General features: G+C 50.0%; 2 protein-coding genes across 2 annotated transcripts; one reads left to right on the forward strand and one right to left on the reverse strand.

Annotated features, from left to right (window-relative positions):
* Positions 1-65: 65 nt before the first annotated feature.
* spidr (scaffold protein involved in DNA repair) lies at positions 66-19,176 on the forward strand. The gene is made up of 20 exons (XM_029831105.1): positions 66-351; positions 640-798; positions 893-947; positions 1,113-1,286; positions 1,379-1,503; positions 3,954-4,180; positions 4,514-4,608; positions 5,493-5,688; positions 8,414-8,606; positions 8,838-9,082; positions 12,256-12,414; positions 13,933-14,020; positions 14,659-14,796; positions 14,875-14,937; positions 15,330-15,537; positions 15,986-16,183; positions 17,990-18,083; positions 18,162-18,273; positions 18,428-18,484; positions 18,745-19,176. Exons 1-20 carry the CDS (start codon positions 337-339, stop codon positions 18,880-18,882), a joined length of 2,739 nt encoding a protein of 912 aa, XP_029686965.1. The 5' UTR covers positions 66-336; the 3' UTR covers positions 18,883-19,176.
* A 55-nt stretch (positions 19,177-19,231) lies between these two features.
* cebpd (CCAAT enhancer binding protein delta) lies at positions 19,232-20,553 on the reverse strand. Its single transcript, XM_003975262.3, has one exon. It carries the CDS (start codon positions 20,398-20,400, stop codon positions 19,537-19,539), a length of 864 nt encoding a protein of 287 aa, XP_003975311.1. The 5' UTR covers positions 20,401-20,553; the 3' UTR covers positions 19,232-19,536.
* Between the last annotated feature and the right edge of the window lie 509 nt (positions 20,554-21,062).

Raw genomic sequence — 21,062 nt, forward strand, 5'->3', positions numbered from 1 at the left:
TGTCAACTACCTGATGCTCCTGCATATAAAATCACATCACAAGTTAAAGAAAGTGCACATCCACAAGCAACCACAATTAACGGCGTGTCTAAACGAGTCCATAAATGTGAAGATTGCTCATTAAATGGTCCAAGAGGGTGAAGGATAATAAAAAAAAACGCCCCTCAGGTTGAGCAACAGCTAGCAGCGCTGATTAGCAAACACAGTTAGCATCGGCAGGAAACACCGGCACACGGAGACCCAACGGCGACCAATTCATGCAAATATAACAAACCGGACAACTTGTGCACACATGCGAGGACTACAGACGTGGTGCAAACTTTGTTTCCAGTCGTTATGTCTTTTAGAAAGGTAAGAAACCCGGTACGGCTAACCCGGCTATTAGCTCAAGCTAACTGTATCATGAAGGCTTGTTGCTTTCTGGCGTGTTGCTTTCTGTCGCCTCCGTTGGTGTTTTTCTTTAGTTTAGGCCGATTGTTGGCAACAAATGCACAGCTCTTTGTAATTTTACATTGCTCTTGCGGTGAGCCAGGTGAAAAGCAATGCTACCGGTGTGCCACAATCTCGTTAAACCCAGAATGAAAGCGGGGGACTTATTTTGATGTGACATCTCGTCCTTTCTTCCCCCCACATTTGTAGCGTAAAAGGCGCCCCAATGATGATATAAAGCACATTTTATTTCCGGACGATGTGGAAAATAGTTTCCAGAAAGCGGGCAGGGAGCCGCTGTCATCAGTGTCTTCCGCCAGGAGTTGGCAGAGATGCGGGGACAGTTTTCTGGATCCCTCGGGGTTAAAGGTCAAACTTCAATACGCCACTTTTTACCAATTTGAGCTTCCTAAAATGATCTATAATGATTCTGCATTCTTCCCTCTCTCTCTTTTCCCAACAGAATCCAGGAAGGAAGCTGTCTGCGTTAAAGGAGCTGGTGCTGTCTCCAACTTCAGGTAATTAGTGCCTCTGTACAGGGTCAAAGGTCAAAAAGTACAACTATGAGGTTACACGCAGGTCTCAGCTGCTGTAAACACAACAGAGAACATGGAACAACTGTTGTGACTTTAATATTTGATCCGTCCCTTTCGGATCCATGCGGTGGCGTTTATTCTGTCCAGGTCCGACTGCCGGCGCCGCTCAGTGCGACGAGGACATAGCGTGGAGCTCCAGTGATGAGGACCAGGAGTCCAGATTGTCCGGAGCTGCCTCTCGGCAGCAGCGGGGACCCGCTCCGGGACGGCGGAGAACCGCGGCGCCGATCCATCCCAGGCAGGGTCACACCAGCGGAACAGGTGAACGGAAGGATGCACACAGACGAATCAGAGAAATTCTGATGGCAGTCGCCTCGGTTGGACCTCAAGTCGTCGCTTTATTCCTTGTCCAGACGACCTCCCTGCCATTGACACGGACAGCGACGCGGACGACCCGGCGGGCGACGGCGAGCAGCGGATTTCCGACTGTGACTCCGAGCCCTGTCGCGAGCAGCCGGAACCACTTAAACCCACAAACGTGAGTGATGCAACGACTCCACGGTTCTGTCTGTCGGTAGTGACAAACGCCGCAACAACCAGCACCAAGACGTGCACGCTGATGTTGGTTGTTGTGCGCCTTCGTGGCCACTAGATGGCGCCACTTGACCTCTTCAGCGCCAGGCGTGTGTCGGCAGCGTGCGTTTCGAATCACGCTTCCAGGACTTTGAGCGTCTGCACTTTTCCTAGAAGTAGGACCATAAGTGTCGGTAGGATTTCCTCGAATCCAGGAAGCCGCTCTTTTAATGCCATAAGTGAACACACCCACCATATTTCAGGATACATTACAGCTCAACTTACTGCGATGTTGGAGTGTAATAGTGTCTAATGACTTCATAATAACAGATGTAAGCAGAGTTGGACAGAAAGGGATGCTGGGATGTTCAGTACGAGCTGTTGTGATTGTCAACAGACACTCGATGGTTTGGTTCCCATGTGGGGGCCAGTTCTCTGGCAGCAGATTTGAATACAACTGCAACGTTTGACTGAAGAGCCAAGGACCTTCTGTGTGGGCGCAATGGAAAGTGTGACCCAGTTTCCTCCGTAATCTTGACGGTTCCGTCGGTACCGTTAGTCCTGGGATCTGGGGGGGGATGTAGGATCGGAGTTCTACCTGTCGGAGGGTTGTCATCTCGCTCGACTTCAGTGTTATCTTTGTGTGCCGAAAGGCCCGAACAGGTTCAATCCAGAATCCCACCCCGCAGCCGCTGGATCCAGGTTATGGTCCAAACTTCCAAAGTTCACAGGCTGGGGAGGTAATAAAACCCCCGAGGGAGCGCAGAGGGAGAACTTGGACACTGATTCACTCCTCTGAAGCACAAACACTTCCCGATTCGAACACAACAGGCCCGACGTTTGCTGTTTATGTGCAGCACCAGCGTCGTGCTGCTCTGGCGTTCTCCATATTTATGAAGGCGGTTTCACTCTTGGAATGTTTTTAAGTTCAGTTAATGAAGATGAATGACTGCGTTTTTTTTGTGACCAATGTCGTCGATCTCTGCTGGGTCGTCGTTTTCGGGCGACTCTCCTCTCAGGAGCCATTCAGACGCGGTGTTTGTCCAAGGCACGGTTGTCACGGGGGCGGGGGGGGGGGGGGGGGGGATGTATAGAAGGAGGGGCGACCACATTCACTCGGGTCCATCAGAATCCACCTCGCTGCCTGTTGGGTCATCTTCTAGAGGTGATCTCAAGGACGTGCAAGAGACAGTATGAGGCAGGTCGCAATCGCACGGTTGATGTCACGGCAACGTGATCTGTACAACACCTTCAAAAGTGTACGTGCACGTAGCACACGACTACCTCTGCACCACTTTAAATGTGGACGAGGCGTCCAGTTTGCAGCGGCGGTGTGCAGAGAGGAAGCGGCGCTGATTAGCATCGCCCGCGCAGACGCAACTGCTTGGTTTCATTTGCGCTTATCGGCCCCCGATACGGCTCGAGATCAGGATCTTGCGGGTTGAATCGATCTCTCTTCCTGCTGCGCACGCTCGCTCAGACGTGCGGCGTTTGGGAGTCCAGAGCTGACACGTCCATACGCACGTGGAATTTATTTATTTATTTATGTTTGCACAATGTGATCCCAGTGCGGGTTGATTGGGTCGCTGGAAGGCACGCTCCAACCCTGCCAATAACCGCCCGGGCCGGATCGCGCAGGATGCCGAGAGAGCAGGTTCCGGGCCAAGTTCAAATTTACGACTCCTGGATGATGAATGCAGCGCCCGCGCAGGTGGTGGCGGCCCGCCAGGCCGGGGCCGCGGCGATGACTCTTTGTTTCAAGGCCAACTGGAACAGCCTTCCCCAGATGCGGCCCGTCACCGGGGTCGACGACCTTCCGCCACTCCAGGGCCCGGCCCGCTCGGGCCCGTGTCAACAGCGCCGTTTTACTACTGTTTGTTCAGTAAAACATATCGGGGTGCGCGGCTGTCCGGAGCTTTGTGCTCAGAATGCTTTTAGTGCTGGGTGAAAACATTTTTGTGCGGCAGCCAGGGACATAGTGTTCCTTATTCTCTGTAGTGGGTTGGAGTGTGACGTCTCCTGGCACCGGGCCTAGAAGGATCAAGTTGATTCAAATACGAGAGCACGTTGGCTGACGGATCCTGGTATGCTGGTCGTGTCTGCACATGACAGGCACTCAGCGCTTCTCCTGTGTATTTTTCCATGAGGGCAGGTTTCCTCAGGTGCACCGAGCGGTGATGCAGCAAAAAAATACTCGTCCGAGTGCTGTTTGAATGAGTCCAGGTTACCCATAATAATCCAGTTTACTAATGACTTAATTAGTTGGATTGTATTTCAAATTGGTCTGGATTTGAAGTGCGGTCCAATTTTAAATACCGGGATCCAACTGATGTTCGGTGACGACATCGCTGGCAAAATTCACTCAAATCTTTTTCAGATATTAGCGTTTGTGGTTATTTACGACTTCTTGCGCAGCAGATATCGGACTACGTGTCCGACGGGGAGGATGCGGGCCGCAGCGTCACCACGTCCAGCAGCCTCGCTTCTGGAAGCCCCCCCCCCCGGCCTGGTGAAAGCTGTCAAAGACGGGCCAGCGACTGGGTCAGGTCGGCTCAGGTCCTGCTGCGGACCCCTCAGAGACCCAGGGAGGCTCAGTCCAAGACCCCCGAAGACTCTGCCAAAAAGAAACGCAAGTTCCAAAGGTCCGATCGCTTTCTTTTACCAGTCAGATTCACTTTTCTTCACAGTACAAGCACGTTTTTTGGGGGCGATGTTAAAAATAACAAATCAATGCGTGCGGCATTGACATTAGGGGGGGTTGTCAGGTGCCTCGGTGGAAAAAATTGTGTCAAAAAGGACACCTGGCGGGGCATGTGGGCGCTAAAGGTCGTCAGTTTCAAGCCCTCCGAATCTGAGAGATGATTATCTGTGGCCCCCAACAGCTTGTTTGGTTGCTCACACACCTGCGTATCTGTGTACACTTTCACACACACACTTTCTATCACGGCGCATCATCTGTTCACCTCTGTTTACAGCGGAGGGCTCGCTGAGAGGCTGAGCCGCCTGCAGAGCAGACAGAGGTCCGCCGTCAGCTTCTGGAGGCACCAGTCCGACGCCTCGGCAGCCACAGGTGAACCACGCCCGCCCACATTTAACCCCGAATCAGGAGCGCTCATCTTTAATCCAGAACTTCGTCTCCTAATATTTGATGGAGAAGCATTCAGGAAGTGCTGACTGCGTGTGGATCCCTGACTCTGAGCCATGAACGTAACGTACAGGTGACAGGAAGTAGCCTGCCTGTGTCTTCTATTGTCTCTTTTTCCTTTACGTGCTGTCAGAGGAAAGCTTCCTGTATGTGACCTTTGAACCTTAGCACATATTTAATTCCTCACATTTGCCCCCACCCGACCTTTACTGTCTTTGCTTTATTGTCGCTATTTTGGTGAGGGATGAGCCGGATCCTGACGTATTCCTCGACATAAACCCCTCATATTTTAGCAGGCCGCCTGTGTCCAATCGGAATATTTTGCAATCTTAGATGTAAACGTACACACGCTGCACTTAACATTCCTGTGAAATGTCCACGTTAAGCTCTTTAGCAACCCCGCTGCTATGATTTACTCTAATCTGATAAAAAAAAAAAAAAAAGCCCCACATCTGGTCTCTTTCAGGCATTTTTTCCCCCTTTAAACACGAACTCCATCGCGCGTTTTCTTTTCAAATTCGGCACAATCAACATGCAAGTTATCTGTGTTGGAGCGATGCCTTCGGGGCATAGCCTCCATTTGCTTGTCCTAATTTCCCTCTGGCAGCGTTACCGTTCAGGCCGAGAAGCACAGTCAGCACCTTGGTGCAAATCCAAGCATCTCGCCCAGTGGAATTCAGCATATTTGTCTCCAGCTGTGCGGCACAGATTGATAAAAATGAACGTACTCCTCAAATGCATGCGCAGTCAGAAGCCCCGCGCCTGCGTTTGTTCGCATTCAACATCTGTGCTGTTGCGCTGCTCTGCAGTGGACAGGCCCGGCGTGCTGGTGCTGGAGGTGCTTGAGGTTATGGAGGAGTGCGGCATGCGAGCGGCGCGGTGCGAGCGCCACCGACCCCCCGGCGGAGCGGAGGAGAGCGCGCCTGTGCTGGTGTTATTCAGCAGGGAGACTGTGGCCCATCTGATGCCTGCACCCAAAGACATCATCCATATTTACCCGCCATGGTAAGGTGGCATTACATCACACTCGTCCCAGGACTCCGCCGCTTTGATTTTTATCACCACTAGTTTGGAGGGCCGTCACAATCCAATAAACAGATAACACACATGTGAGCCTGGGGCCTCCGGCGCTCATGCACTGGGAATGAACCTCGTAGTGGAGTAAGAAACATGTGTTTGACAAAGGAACACGGGAAAGAGCGCTCACGTACATCCATGGATTATGGAAATTTGGGGAAGAGAGAAAAATGGGCAGAATAGCAGCGGATAGTTTGACGTTTGCGCGAATGGTCCCCAGCTGCGAGAGGTTTTTCTTCTGTTTTTAGTTAAATTTCCTTGGCAGAAGATCAGGAGCCGGAACGATGGAAGCATTTACACAACACAAGAGATGTTTGCGTGACAATACGCGGCTCTAATTATGCAAAGCAAATAGTCAAGCAACCTCACAAAACAGCACTAATTAGTTGCGTCTAGAAAACATAATTTTTCCGTCGATTATTGCATTTTCCAGTTCTGAGTTGTAACACATGAAACGCCTGATGTTCCCAGTAAACAGCGAAGACCCAGATGTTAGCACCCATCCCTCTTTTTTCTGGATCGTTTTGGAGCTGCGGAGAAGCAACAGTTGACTCCAGCTGTTGGGAATTTGTGTTGACTTTGCTGGAATATCCAAACTGGCGGAAGAGCAGGGGCCTCCTCTGCGTGCTGACGTCACGCACAGCTCCAGGGAATGCTTCACATTCCTCTTCCTGGCAGTTAGGTCATTTCCAGAAAACCAGGGAAAAAACACAGTGGGATTATTTTCTGGAGCATTTGGGAGCAGAGAGTGGAGGGAGCCAAGGAACTGAGATTGAAAACACATGGCGGTTTTTAGCGTATCCATGGCTTTAGCACCTCGCCCACCTTCCTCCCCTCCCGGTACAAGAAGATAGAGCAATCAGTTAACATGCCTACATTTTTACATTGATAAGGATTCTGTCCGGAATATCATAACAGAGCATAATTTTTTTTTAAAATCCCTTATCAGTTTACGGTCTCGCGTTACATGGGTTAGTGGCAGTGAGTAGTTAGGCCCCTCCCACCTCCCACGCCTCTGAGTGGGCCGATGCCTGAACGGAAATACCTGCAGGTATTAATCACTCGCACGGTGTGACGTCAGCAGCCGCAGCCACACCTTTACCTGTCTGATGATGACAGCTGCCCACTCACCTGTTCACAACGGCCTCGCACTTCCTGTTTGCTTGCTGTACCTGTCGTCCTGAACAGAATGTTCTGCTCTGGTGACAAATGGATCGCACCGATTGCTGCGCCGATGTCCTCCGGCTGTGGGAACGGGGCCCTGTGAAAATAGGAATTTAACGTGTCGAGGACCGGCAACGGTGTCCATCATAAATGTGATGAAAGGTGGTGAGCTGGAGGAGCTGTTAGCATCTGATAATAATCCAGTTCCTTCCAGACGTCACTGATGCCCCAGTTCACGTTGTGATGTTGTCGGGATCGGAGGACGTCGGATAAACCTCTGATCTCCAGGTTAATTTGAAGGTTTCCACTGATCACGGAGGAAAATTTGTACCTGGAATAGTTCGTTCTGTGCTGTGTGATTGACGTGTTGTGAATGCATTATAACCCTCTAGAACATTTAGCGTCTCCATCAAATCCGTCTGCTTTAATTCCAATTCCAATTTATAAAAGAAGATTGAAGTCGCACTTTTCAGAAGCAAAACCGCGAAACGTGAGTGGAGCCATGTACCTGTCACGGCGATGAAGGAAGAAACGTGGCAGGCGTTTGATTTGATTGACTTGGATTAAATTTCAATGACGACTCGGGTGAGTCAGCGATGGCGATGTGAAGAGTACAGTACCAGGAACTCGGTGTATGACTGTGTGACCTCAGATCAGAGATAAATATCAAGATTACTGTCTTCTCATTGTGTGCTGACAGGAGTCTGTCCTAGTTGAATCTTTGGCCCTTCTGTTCCTCTCGTGTTTACATTCCGACTGTAACTGAATGGTGTCACTATGTAATAATTAACTCTTATTGCTGATACTCCAGAACAGTTGTAATACCAAGTGTTCATATCAAAGAGGGCTCAGTAACGATGTTAAGATTGTTCTGGAACACTCGCGCAGATCACATTATTAAGGTGGCTTGTTTTATCACGCCTTTGTTTTCCCCCCCTTCGGCTTTATCTGCTTTTTCCTTGTGATTTTTCTGATTCCCTATCAACACAGCTGCGGGGCGGGCTGCGACACGTCTGATAGTTCCAGTCATGGAGCGCTCCCGGCTCTGAGTCACAGATAAGCCATCATATGGCTATTATTCACGTCGTACGGATTAAAAAAGTACACCTCAAACCTCCACATGAGGCTGCTCATCAAATTATTTCACTCTCGGCTGCCTCTCAGGTGGGTTTCAGACAAGTTAGGGGGCACAACTTTCACAGAGCTGATGTGATTTGGTTATTTTTTAACATCTGTATCTTCCTGTAACTGTATCAACTTTACATTAGCATCGCCTCAGGGAGCTGCTGCGTATTTAAACTTGCACCCTTCTTCCCACACACATATCTCAGGTAGACTCACTCTTCTGCGTCATCATCATCCTTCTTCCACTTCATCTTCATCACAGCATCTCCAATCTGTGATTAACCTGTCACAAACAGATTTAATTCCTTTGTTCCCTCCAGGTAACTGTCAGAGCTCTAAATCTGATGGTTTTTCCTGTTTCCAGGCAGAGTCTCTCCATAGAGGGATTCAGCTGCAGCATCATTCTCAACACTCACCTCAGCCAGAAGGTCCCATCTGCTCCCAGCACGTCCCACCCAGGCCCCCCGGCCGTAGAAAGGTGTCCCCCGTACTTCCTCTGTCAAACATTTGGACGGCTGGAGGCATCGAGGACCAGAGAAGCAAACGCTGCCAAACAGGTGACAGCAGATGTTTGGTTCCCAAATTTACTGTTAAAGTACCAAGACAGAGAAGGAGAGTTCTGGGTTCGATTCCAAATCACGTGGAGTTTGTATGTTCTCCCCTAACATAAAATAAAAGAACTCTTCAGAATAAGTCACTATTTGGTACCTTTAATTAAGTCAAAACACTGAGGAGTGACAAAGCTAAATCAAACATTTGGTTTATTTCATTATTCATCTGATTCTCAGGTCCCCTCGTTGGATCCTCTGAGGGGATTTGAAGGTTCTGGCCTTTCCAGCAGACTCAGTTTCTCCCTACTGGAGGTGGTGGAAGGCCTGGGCCAGGCTGGTTCTGTGGGCCAGGACGTGGAAGTGGTGGTCCAGAGAGTTTACGCCACCGCCGTCCCCGACAGTTCCCCCCTGTCCTTTCTAAAGCCCAGGATTCAATCCGGGACTTCCTTCCTCCGTCCTTCCGAGGAGAAAGGGAAAACGAGGTAAGAGCGGCCTTCGTTATGTCATTCAGCGTCAAACACAGCCAGCTAATTGCTCCATCTGCTGCCAGTTACCCTTTTTGAGGAGAAACAATGTAGGTTGCTCTTCTTTGGTCTCAGGCCCTACGTGCCCCTCCTCGGTGGCACCGTGTGGGTCCCTGTGGTCGGGCTATTGTTCCCAGGGCTGCAGCCCACAGACTCCTCACACTGTCTCCAGCCATATGGCATTGTTTGACAAAGGACACAAACATTCCTAATTGGATCCAGCCGCCGTGCGAGTTATTCTTGCCAATTCTCAGGAACAACGACATGATGTTGAACTTATGCCCACTCAAACATCTTTGGGTGAATCGAGTTTACTCCAGTTTTTGTTTTTAAAGTTGCACCTATGCTTTAACACGTCAGTCTGAAACGGCTCTGGGAGGTTTGGGGGGGGGTCCACGGCAGCGTTTTTCCATCTTTCAATGTACTAAACAAGGCGGATTTCACAAACATTAAGGCAACAACGCCGGCGAGCGCATGAAACGGACGTCCCTTGGAGAGCTGATGCCGCTGCTCTCCTGGGAAGCTACTCGCTCCAGAAGTGTCAGCACCTCGGTTTGGTCCTCGCTGCGGTTTTAGGCTCTTTTTTTTGTTTTTTTTTCCCAATTAAAAATATTTCCCATTGGAGCAAAACAATGAGTGTTAAAACTAGAAGATGGAACCGTGCTAAAAAGAAAACGGTTGTTTATTATTGTATAAATATTCTGCTTTTCAGCGCTAGTTTTAAATGAAATAGTTCAGTTTCCTCTGTCAAGCTAACGTGACCTGTGTGTGCCTGGCCCTCCCCAGGCCTTTGTTTCTCCCTTTTGCTGACTAATAAGAGAACAACACTCCTAACACTCCGAAGGGAGAGAGAGCCCCAGTCAGCTGACGGCCTCAACTGACAAACCGAGCATCGGTTGTAACCTGACGCTCGCTCCTGCCATGCTGCTTCTGGGGCTGGTAAACAAACGCCGCCCCTCCGACAGGAAACGTTTACGGCCTTATCTCTGGGTCTCCGAACCTCCTCCACCGCCAACGTGCCGGGGTTGGTAGTGAAAGGACAGAGGCCGGCGAGAGGTTGCTGTCAGCAGCCTGTTTAAGTTACGCTTCTAATCCTCGGGATGTGCCGTTCTTAAACTACTTTTCCAGGCTGGAGCGCATGCCGACTCGGGCCCCCCACTGATCCCGCGCTGTATGGCGATGAGGACAGCGTGTACCTCTCCTCGTGCGTCCCCGGCCTTCATGACTCACCCCCCCCCCCCCCCCCCGGTCAACATGCTTATTTGATCCTTTTATTGTTTAGCCTCAGCGTTAACACATAAACGGGAGAGACGCCAGTGCGATATTTATGCCCGAAGATGTCAAGTTCCCGTAAATTCAGACTAGAATAAACAAGAAGATTAACTGTTTAGCGGACGCGAGGAGAAGCTAGTTGTTTTTTCTCCTCCTTTTGGTGGAGAAGGAACACAATGTGCCGCGAGGATCCTGTTACAACCGTGTTTATCGTGCTGCCTGCCCTGATTGGTGGACAGCACGCAGGAAGGAATCCCGCCTGTCCACCCCCCCGCACCAATGAGGCCTCTCTGCTGTATGCTTAATGTGCGGGTCAGTCGCACGTTGCCAAGTAATGTGCATGTGCAGGGGCGAGCGTGCGTGCGCAGGAGTAAAAGCGGCTGCGCGCGGGTCTCGCAGAGGGTCAGTAGATCGTAGTTCCTGGAAGCAGACCTGCGTTGCTCGGAATTCTGGGATGGCTCGCAACAACAAATTCCTGAAAATGTCCTGTGACTGGAAGAGGCCAATGGCAGCGGAGGGTTTTTTGGTAGAGAGCAGAGGCTTTTTTTCTCTCTCTCGCTCTCTCTCTCTTTTTTTTTTTGAGGAAGCTAAGCTGTTAACGGCTGTAGGGAGGGCCTGGACGGAGAGGTGGCTGCTGAAGCACTCTGTGGTTCCTGTCATTCTCGGATTCAAACGTGTATATTTCTTCCCACCAAATATCAGTTTAGTTCACAGATGAAGACACGACATTAAGCTGATCCGATTTTTTGGCCCCCACAGTCAATATTGACACCGGCAGAGTGGAATGAACAGATTCTGGAATCCACAAATTGAGCACATTTCTAGACTTTATCAACCAAAGCGCATTAATCTGTGTAGATGATGCGCTCGCTTTGATGAATAGCTTTGATCTCCAGTCTGGATCTGTTGCTTCCTTTGGGCTGCAGAAGGTCGCTCTGACAGGCGACATGTCCGGAACCATACGGTGAAAATAACCCCGCTTCAGACGTCGGCCCCCGTCGCCAAGTGCCACGTCAGGAATGTTATTTAGATATCTATTTCTCGAAAACAAACCCGGGCGGATGCTGTGTTTACCAACAGACGACATTTATAGGTCCAAATCAGGTGGTTGAAACCGGTCTCTAAACGTTCCCAATGTCTGGGATGTGCACACACATGCATGATGGGAATGCTGGCGGTCCTCCTCCCTCTTCCCTGTTTTTCTTCATCCTCCTCCTCCTCCTGCTTTTCCTCCCCGGCCGTTGCTTGTCTAACCGAGGGATATGAACTCTACTGTTTACTCTCAGGGCTGGTGCTGGGCCGTGTCTGAGCTTGACTGGCTGAGGTACCGCAGGGTTACGGGAGTCAAACCTCGGCAGAGACGGCGCTCCGTTGCTTTCGTGTGTCTGTCAGCTCGGCGGCCTTATCGCTGTGTATCGGCAGCGGGCTGTTTTCCTGCTTTTAGGTCTTTATTTTGGTGCAGGAAAGGGGGCATAAATCTTCTTTCAGCTTCATCTTTGCTGATTATTTACTGAGTCAGGGTGAAAACAGAATGTGGAGGAACCTCTGTACTCTCAGTTTTGCAAACTCTGCAAAAACCCCAAATAAAACTGAATTCACTGACCAGTGAGTCTCTGCTCTGATCCCACTTCCTTTTTTTTATTCCGGTCAAGTTTCCTTGGTTACCATAACGCTACATGTTTCAAAGTGGCAAACGTTGTTTGCGATGTTTCAATAAATGTGCGGACAGTTTCAAGGTCAGTCGATGGACTTTGGGGGAGTTTTCTGTCTGTCAACTGGAGGAAATGAGTGAATTTTGCATTAATTAACCATTTTGGGTGCCGTGCAAACCTTTTTTTCTCCCCCCAATCTTCCTCCAGGCTTTGCGTGCTCGTCCAGGACAGTTATGGGATGTTCAGCGTGGTGCAGCTCCACCTCCTGCCCTGCAAAGATGACCTCCACCACTACTGCCACATGTGGCAGGGGCGGACCTGCCTGCTGAGGGGCATTAAAGTGGTGCAGCGGGTCACCAGAGAGAGGTGGACCCTCCCCTTTTGCTTCTTCTTCAGCTGTTCTGCCTGACTTAAACTTTCAATTCTAGCAAAATCCCATCAACTCCTTCAGCCCAAGCCTGGAACTTTACAAATACACTTATTTCCAGGCTCTTAAACCACAAAAGAATGTTTATTTTCTGCTTGATTTCTCTTCTCAGACATGAACGCCCACGTAGGATTTTGATGTGAACGTAATGTTTGCAACTCATATTAACCTCATTACGCTGCGCTGCCAGAAGTGCAACTGTGTTTACATGTAAAGTGATACCGGCGCGCATGTTCTGTGTCCCTAGTGAGTTTCCACGGTAAAGAGCCCAGATTAGAAGCATCGAGCAGTGACATGAGAACATTTAGACCCTGGCTGGGGGGATGTTTATATCTTTGGTATTTTCAATGCCGCGGCGGTCTATAATGTCTCTGGAATTTGTCTACGGTCAGAACGTGATGGATGGGCTGTCTTCGGTGCTGGCTCACGTTCTGTTTGTTAGCTAAAATAGAAGCGCACACAAACCTGTCCAGGCTTCGTTTGGACGCTCACTTTTTCGCACAGTTTAAAATAATCAGTAAACATCTGGTCGGGATATAATCATCTTCGCTATTTCCGACAGCACGAGAGCAAATGAAGAAGCGCGTTTGTGCGACAGCTTTAGCCACAGCGGGCCACGGCCCACCGGGACAGCTCGCCGGGGGTCAGGCCGGGACCCGTGCGATGAGACAAATGTCCACATTTGACACGCAAACGAACCACATTTGGGAACAAAGCAGCGGCACATGAACCCAGTCCAAGCAAGCGTATAAGCTCTGATTTAAAATCACAATGCTCTGAATGGGTCCTGTTAGCTTTGACATTACTCATCCTTAAGAAGGTCTCACCAGACTAGAACGGGCTGCAGAACCAGTTCCGCACAAAGGAGCCCTGTGATTACAGGTTGACTAACAGGTTGTTAGCGACTGACTGATATGGCAACAGACTCATGAATGAAAAAGTTACCTTGACCAGCTGCCCTGAACTAAATACGCGCTGACGAGAACTCAACCTGTCAGCCTGACTGGAATAAAATGTCCAGTCAGGCTTCTGGTTTCACCGACCATCGTAAAGTCGTCTGTCATAACTGCCGATAAGAACGGGATCGAGCTCGCCGTATTAAACAATAAACCTCTAATAATTGGGGGTTGAACTTCCTTAGAGCTGCTCTTGAAGGTTATTGGAACTAGAGCAGGGTGTGAACCGTTCTCCCACGTTTGTCACTCCAAATCCTTGCTTGTAAAACTTTTTTTTTTGTTTTTTTTTATGCCCGTGTCTGCTTTGCCAGCCCATGCACGCTCTCTGGTAATTCTGGGTGATGTTAAAACAAGCTCCATCTTAACAGATTTGCATTTCACTCGAAGTGAAACTGACTATGAAGGACGCCTTTTTTTTTATTTGACTTGTTTCTCACCCTGCTCCCCCCCTTCCTCAACACTTCCTGCTTCTTTTAATTCTCCATTGTGGTTCACTCTCAGGTGCTCCAGATTATTCAGTCTGATAGACAGTCTTTGGCCCCCAGTGATGCCTCTCAGAGACCATAGAACCCCTCCCAGTACGTCCAGCGTAAGTTCTGACAACAGCAAAAAAAAGACCCACACACACACGTTGATGTTTATTAATGCATTCTCATTTTAAAGGCCTCAGAGTGACTCAGCATTTTTGGTAAAGGAATACTGCAACTTGGTGCGTGCTGTTTGCAGGAGGGGGCTGTTTGTGTTTGCCCTGACCTGTTTTAACTCATGCATCACCCCGCTGATGACGCTTAGCCACGCGGGAGCGCCAGCGGTTGGTTTTTAAAAGGGATTAAAGGGGCTTTATTCTGTCTGTGGCGTCTTTGATTGTTTCTCTTGTGCGCGGCTTTATTTTCCAATTAGCTCAGTTGCGCTTCTTTTCAGAATGGTGGCATCTTCATCCTTTAATCCCACCTTTAAATCTCACATTTGTCTCGTTTCTCAATCTGGGACCAGCAACGGTGACTGTGCACGTACCACATGGGTTTTTCTGCCTTGTTTTGACAGTGAGAGAAAAGGCCTCGAGTAGTGTCATCAAAGAGAAAATCGCTGAGTGAATTGTACGTTTTGCCGTGGGAAACAGGCCATTAGGATGATTTTCACTCAGAAGATGATAAAAATCAGCAAGTATCTCAACCTCTCTGTATTAAAACACTCGTGTTCCCACACGTCTGGTTTTCTTTTTACCAGGAAACCAGAGCTGCAGGTTCAGCTCCCAGTTTCTGCTACCTGCTGTCGGGTCTGGAGAGCTCGGTTCAGCCTGCTGAGGGCCCCCCGCTCTCCCCGCTCTACTGCCCCCCCCACCATGCAGAGCTTAGGCGACATCCTGCAGGTGAACTCTTCCTCCGTCTAAAAACGTCGGCCTTCTCTACGCTGCTCTCACGTCTTCTCTCTTTTCCTCTGCAGACTGACCTTAAAAGCTTCCGCTGCAGTTTCGCCGCCACCGTGATATACACGAGATTAACGCAAGTACGTCTGGCTTTATTCAGAAAGACGTATTAAACGCCGCGTCTTGTAAAATCCTCCGCTAACCTTCGAACCAATAAAGCGATAAGGCTGACGTCTGGTATCACCATGTGCCTCGACTATCTGCGCACGGCCCTGCGGGGTTTTTTTAACCATTGACTAGCTAGACCTTTAAACTTTGACCAAGATGAGATAACGGCTGAGAACAAATTCTTGGACTTTAATACAGGCTCGCACCACATGGCGGCAGATACAGCTTTTAATGTTAGACCAGAGTCTATCAGGCCTGTTTGATTTTTAAACGTAAAGATTTGCGTCTGAGTTGTGCTGAACGGACGTTGATCATGCAGCGACGCGTTTGTAGGTCATTGGGTGTCCCCGTTTCTGTGTTCCAGGGCAGCGATGTAGGCCAGGGTGAGGTTTGGTTGGTGCTCACAGACCCCAGCCTTCAGGAGGAGAAGGAGGAGAAGCCGGAGAGGCCGTGCAGGCGAACGGCGGCCCTCTGCGTCAGCACTTCCTGTGTGCTCGCTTCCTCCGTCGTCCGAGCGCTCAAGTCCTCGGCCGCCTGTCGGGCGTCATTCAGAGACGTCATAAAAGAACACGGTAGATCTTTGCAGCAGATCACTGAGATCACGTTAGCGAGTACCGTCAGCACACACACGGCGTCCAGGCCGCATCAGATCCCACAAAGTGTGCGTCTGCAACATCAACGCAGCCGTTTGGTTTTATTTTATTTCTTTTTTTACACCAGCGAACTGAATAAGGGTGAGCAGCGCTCCTGTTCTCACTGGTTAGTTAATAATGCCGACAAACCCGCTTCAGACGGATTAAGGACCGAAAAGAAATCGGATCGTTCAGCTTGTGTGTCCAAAACAAGAATTCCATTTAATCTTTGAGCTCCTCTTTAACACAAAACAGGCTAAATTTGCATCAGTGACGTGGTCAGAAATGTGCTTATTGGTGCCCGTTGGTGCAGATTTAACGGCTCTCCTGGTTTTATGCCCAACTGAACCAGAGATTTTCCTTCTTGATAACGTTTGATCCGACCCAGGGGTTCTCCACTGTGTGGAGGAGTCAGTCATTGAGCTGTGCAGCCAGTCGTCGAGGCGTCCCGAGTGCGTCGCCGAGTCTTCCGCCGGGGCAGGGTCGCTGTCGCGGTCGTTGACCGAGCCCACCATCCTGCCCAGACCAGTGAGACTGGACCCCCTGGTCCCTGAGGTCACTCCCAATTCACTCTGCTCCCTCACAGGTCAGTCACACTTCCAGGCCCTCTGGTTTCACCTGATTGTGCTGCTCTGTTTTCCCCTTTTGTCTATATCAGGGGTGTCCAGATCCAGTCCTCGAGGCTCCGCAATCCAGCCGGGTTTTCTGTCCAACCAGACTTAAAGCATGGAAACCTGGCTGGAGTCTTTCAGGACTGGGTCTGGACACCCCTGGTCTATATGCTGACATCTCTGAGCACCTGCCAGTCAATCAACACACTCATTAATGACACAACACACTCTTCACTGAAGCCCTCTGCTCACCCAGCGAGGAAGTTGTGCAAACTGGTAGGTTTTCTTCCACCGTGCGTCTCTTATGCAAACAGAAAAATCAAATAGTATTTTCTGATCCATAAAACCCTCTTGGCACATGAACGAGTTCTTGAGCCACACCTACAGCCCAAACATCTGGAAGCCTCTGCAGTTAATCTGATCACCAGTTAAACGGTCACACCAGAGCAGTATCACAACATGTGCACACCCAATGGCGTTTTGTGGAACATCAGACACCCGCGCTTCATTTTCTGACTTATGTAAAGAAAAATTAGTTCTCTCTCCAAGTAATATTCAGCGTCCTCATCCCCTTTTGATGGTTGGGATCGATCCGAGAGGTTTGCTCTGCTTTTTTCTCTCCCTGTTATGTAAATGCGGTGCAGAAAAGGCCTCAAAGACGACAATAATCCTCATCTGTTGATTCGGTGTCACAGTCGAGGACAAGGATCAAACTGTGAACCCTCTGGTTTCGTGGCCCCTCTGGCTGTACATGTTTGGTCAGGTGGCCAAAAAAATAAATACTAAGAAAAAAAAAACTAGCTTTTTGCACTCGTACGCTAACGTGCCAGCGGAGGAGAAGCCGAGCGGCAACTTTGGTATCTTATAGAAGGTTGTGTGTGAAAGGGCAGCAGCCTCGGCTGTTAGCACGATGGCGTATAGGCAGGGAGTACTCGCTGTGTTTATCTCTGCTATCTCAGATACAATGAAAAGCGAGGCCTATCTCTGTCACGAACACGCAGACGTCTTCGAACCTCTGCGTAGATCATTAACAGCACGTTCCACTCGGCCCCCACAGCTTTACCTTTGGCATTAATGCCGCGTAAAAAAGAGCCCGTCGCTGCGGGAGGGCAGAATTGTGCGTGAAAGTTGTTTTTATGGTGTCACTTTTCGGATGCGGCGCTCGTCGGCAGAGCGATGAGCCCTGTTAATCAGCTCAGCGTCTTCTGCTGACTAATAAACAGCTGCAATGTCATCAACTGATAAGAAGAATCACTTTGATGGGCTGTGAGACTTTGGCAAATCAAAGCCTGATGACCCAGGAGAACCCCGAGCCAACCGTAGGCTCCTTTTGAAACTCACTTCTCCAATATGAGCAGAGGGCTGAAAAGATTTGCCTCTGTTGGGTCAGTTTGTTGTTCTGCATCTGCTAATTAACTTAAGTCCATCCTGGAGCAGGACGGGACACCCGACTGACCAAAACACACAAGAACAGAGTCAAGTTGATGCATTAAAAATGAAAATATTGGACAGATGTAGCATTACCGCATATCACCTGTAGGCTGTGCCCTAAACCCTCCTGAGAACATGCACATTGATCCACAGATTTAAAAAAAAGCACCTTTTTTGATTAAAACTTACTCGTCCACGGCGCCCAGCTGTCCTCCTTGGCTCGCCAGTTACAGCACCACCTACTGGTGCGGAGGATTCCCGCGTGGTCTTCGTCGACGCTCCTCTCAGATGATGGGGTTTGGACGATCGGCCCATTTAAAGTCACCTGCGAAGCGTTTCTCCTCCCGCAGGCGTGATCGTTGGCGTGGATGAGGACACCGCCTACTCCTGGCCCGTGTGCAACCGCTGTGGAAGCGACAACTTAGAAATATTAGCTGGAGGGAAGTAAGTTCGGGCTAAATATCACACAGTAGCATAATATATATGTTATATACCTCAAAGCGTTGCTTTGTCCCCCAACAGTGGCAGCTTCCAGTGCGTCTCCTGTGAGTCAGTCGTGGACCAACCAGACACACGAATGCAGCTGGAAGTGTTCTTGAGTTCTTCGCTCAACGATTGCACTCTGAAGGTTAAGGTGGGAACAATTAGCCACAACCTGCTCATGGCCTTTGCTGCCAGTTTGTCACCGTAAATCAGCTAAACTGATGAGACTGAACCAGTGGATTTACCGCCCCCACTGTTTTAATCCCACTCATCATCACCCAAACAGCTTCTCGTCTCTCCAACAGCTGCAGCAAGAGACGATCGTGTCCATCCTCAACGCCACGGCGCTGGAGGGAGCCGATGTATGTTTGCCTTACAAACAGTTACATAACTCCGGGCCGAACTTCACGGCGCATTGATCTTCTGTCAATATGTGCTGGAACGGCGATAAAGCCTGTTCTGTTCTGAGCAGGAATCTCATGTCTCATGCCGTTTATTGATACAATTAAAGAAACGCAGCCGCCAGGACGCTGACGTCATGGCCGGCTGCTCGCTTTTAAAGAGAAATCATTTACTCGGCGGGGCCTCCGAGGCGAGCGGGTTTTAATGCGAAACGGTTCAGTCCGCAGGATACGAGGTGGAGAGCGTCCTGGGAGCAGAGGTGGGCCCGCTCGCCGTCTACGTCCGCGCTGTCACCAGGACGCCGGCCCTCTGGATGGGCCTGGAGGAGGTCAGCCTGGGAGGCTGCTACGCCAAGTAGCTGAGATTTCTATCAGATGGTTCTGATGTTCTGCACACGGGCCGAGCCCCCCTCCCGAAGGCCTCCCTGGTCAGGTCAAAGCTGCAGGAAGACAAGGTCTTGTTTGTGTTAACGATACTCGGTCCTGTGGAGCAGAAGTTGACAGCCCGGGGGTAGACCGGTGGCATGCAGCCTGTCAGAGCCCCACATGGTTTACCAAATGGGATGGGACTTCTTTTTCTTTTCTTTTTTTTAAACTGTAAATATCTCCAAGTCTGTTGCGTCAGCTCAATAAAAATGACATTGTTCCGCCAATGATTGTTGTGTTTGTGAGGGCGGTGGGACTGAAGCACTTGCAACAGCAGGTTTGTGCACATTGAGCAGTTTTATTAAGGATTCCATTAACAAAAGGCTTATGGTTTTTATACAAACTATATAAAAGATCATGCTCTGGCTCTTATACAAAGGTTGGAATTATATAACATGTACCATATCAGGTATAACATGTAAATGCAGTGGTAAAATAATTTAATACACATAAATCCCACAAAAATATGGCAGCGACATCATATTTTCCAGTGCCATTATGGTAAGCTTAATACATCTGGTACAGATGGTAATAGAGTCAGTTGAGGTATCTTTTCCTAAAGTTCAGTTCTCGGGATAACCAGGCTGTCACCGGCTCTCCAAGCTCGCAGAGCCGACAAAAGAGGGGTTGGGTATCTGCTTGAAGAAGTCTCGGAGCCCGCTGAGCTCTCTGGTTAGCTGCTCGATGGTTTTATGGAGTCTGTCGTTGTCGGCGCTCAGTTCCAACAACTTCTGCTGCATCTCCATGTTGCGCCTCTTGGCCTTGTCCCTGCTTTTCCTCACGGCAATGTTATTCCTCTCTCGCCTCTGTCGGTACTCCACACTGAGTCTGTCCACCGACTTCTTCCCCTTCTCCCTCCCCATCTTCCGCGGGGAGGACTTGGCCGAGCTGACGCTGGAGACGGGCTCCGGGGTGGTGGGGGGCGTTGGCTGCCCCGTGGGGAGGCTGACGGAGGTCTGCGCGCAGGTCTCGATCTGCGAGGGGAAGGACGAGGACACGTCGCTGTCGCTCCACTCCGACTCCTGCTTGATGGGCGCGTTGTAGAACCCTTTCTCCAGCACGCTCTCCGCCTTCCTCTCCGCCGCGTAGGCAGCTGACAGCAGCTGCATGCCGCCGGGCTGCACGGAGCTCTGCATGTTGTAGAAGTCCACCCTCTCCTGTTTCACGGTGTTGAACAGGTCGAGGAAGAGTTCGTCGTTGCACAGCTCCAGGTTCGGCACAGCTGTCATGGACTCGATGTACTGGCTGAAGTCGATGGCGGTCTCGTCGTCGTACATGGCGGGGGCGGTGCTCAGCTCCACGATGTTGGGGTCCTCGCCGTCGGCCCTGCTCGCAGGCTTGCAGCCCCCCTGCAGCGTGGCGCTCTCGTAGAAGTTAGCAGGCTCCATTGCCCAGCTCATATTGCATCGTGGAGACACGCAGCGGGAGTCCGGGCTGTATATGTCGCACATGAACCTCGGTGAACCACGTGATTTAGCGAAGAAATTAAAGTGTGTGTGAGGCGACCCTCGGGCGTGACAGCGGCGTGTATCCCAGGCTGGTGCCCGTATTTCCAATCACTTCTCCGCAAACTCTTCTCTGAGGCCTCCGCAACTTTCGCGGAGTGTTTTTGTATCGTTCGGCCCGCTGACGTCACACGCACGGCCCTCTCACGAGCCAGTCAAGCGAAAAGCGCGGTCACGTGGTCCCCAATAACTTCCCATTTGAGGAGAGGGAGGCGTGCTGCGCGTGCCACCCACCCTTTTTTTTTCACCGTGACCCCGTGAATGGCCGCGACTTGTTTACGTTCAACAGGTTTTGGGTGTTTCGCTCAATAAGATCAATTTGGCGGCGTCAAGCCTATAACTACTGTCATCTACGCAAACGACAGGTTATTTCACGAAAAACCTGAGTTTTGCTTACAGCTAAACTGTAAAACAGCACCTAAAGGTCACTCAGGAAACAGGAAATTTAACTTAGGATGCATATTTTTTAAAACAATTGACGTCAGAAGACGCGTGACGCTAAACGTGTCCTTACACATTTTAAATGTAAGATTTACAGATCAAATTAGCCAATATCCAATTGAGCCATGGTGGTACACTATCAGCACTTATTTTAAAGTTTGTTTTTT

This window comes from Takifugu rubripes, chromosome 22 (genome assembly GCF_901000725.2).
Source record: "Takifugu rubripes chromosome 22, fTakRub1.2, whole genome shotgun sequence".
Classification (NCBI taxonomy): Eukaryota; Metazoa; Chordata; class Actinopteri; order Tetraodontiformes; family Tetraodontidae; genus Takifugu; species Takifugu rubripes.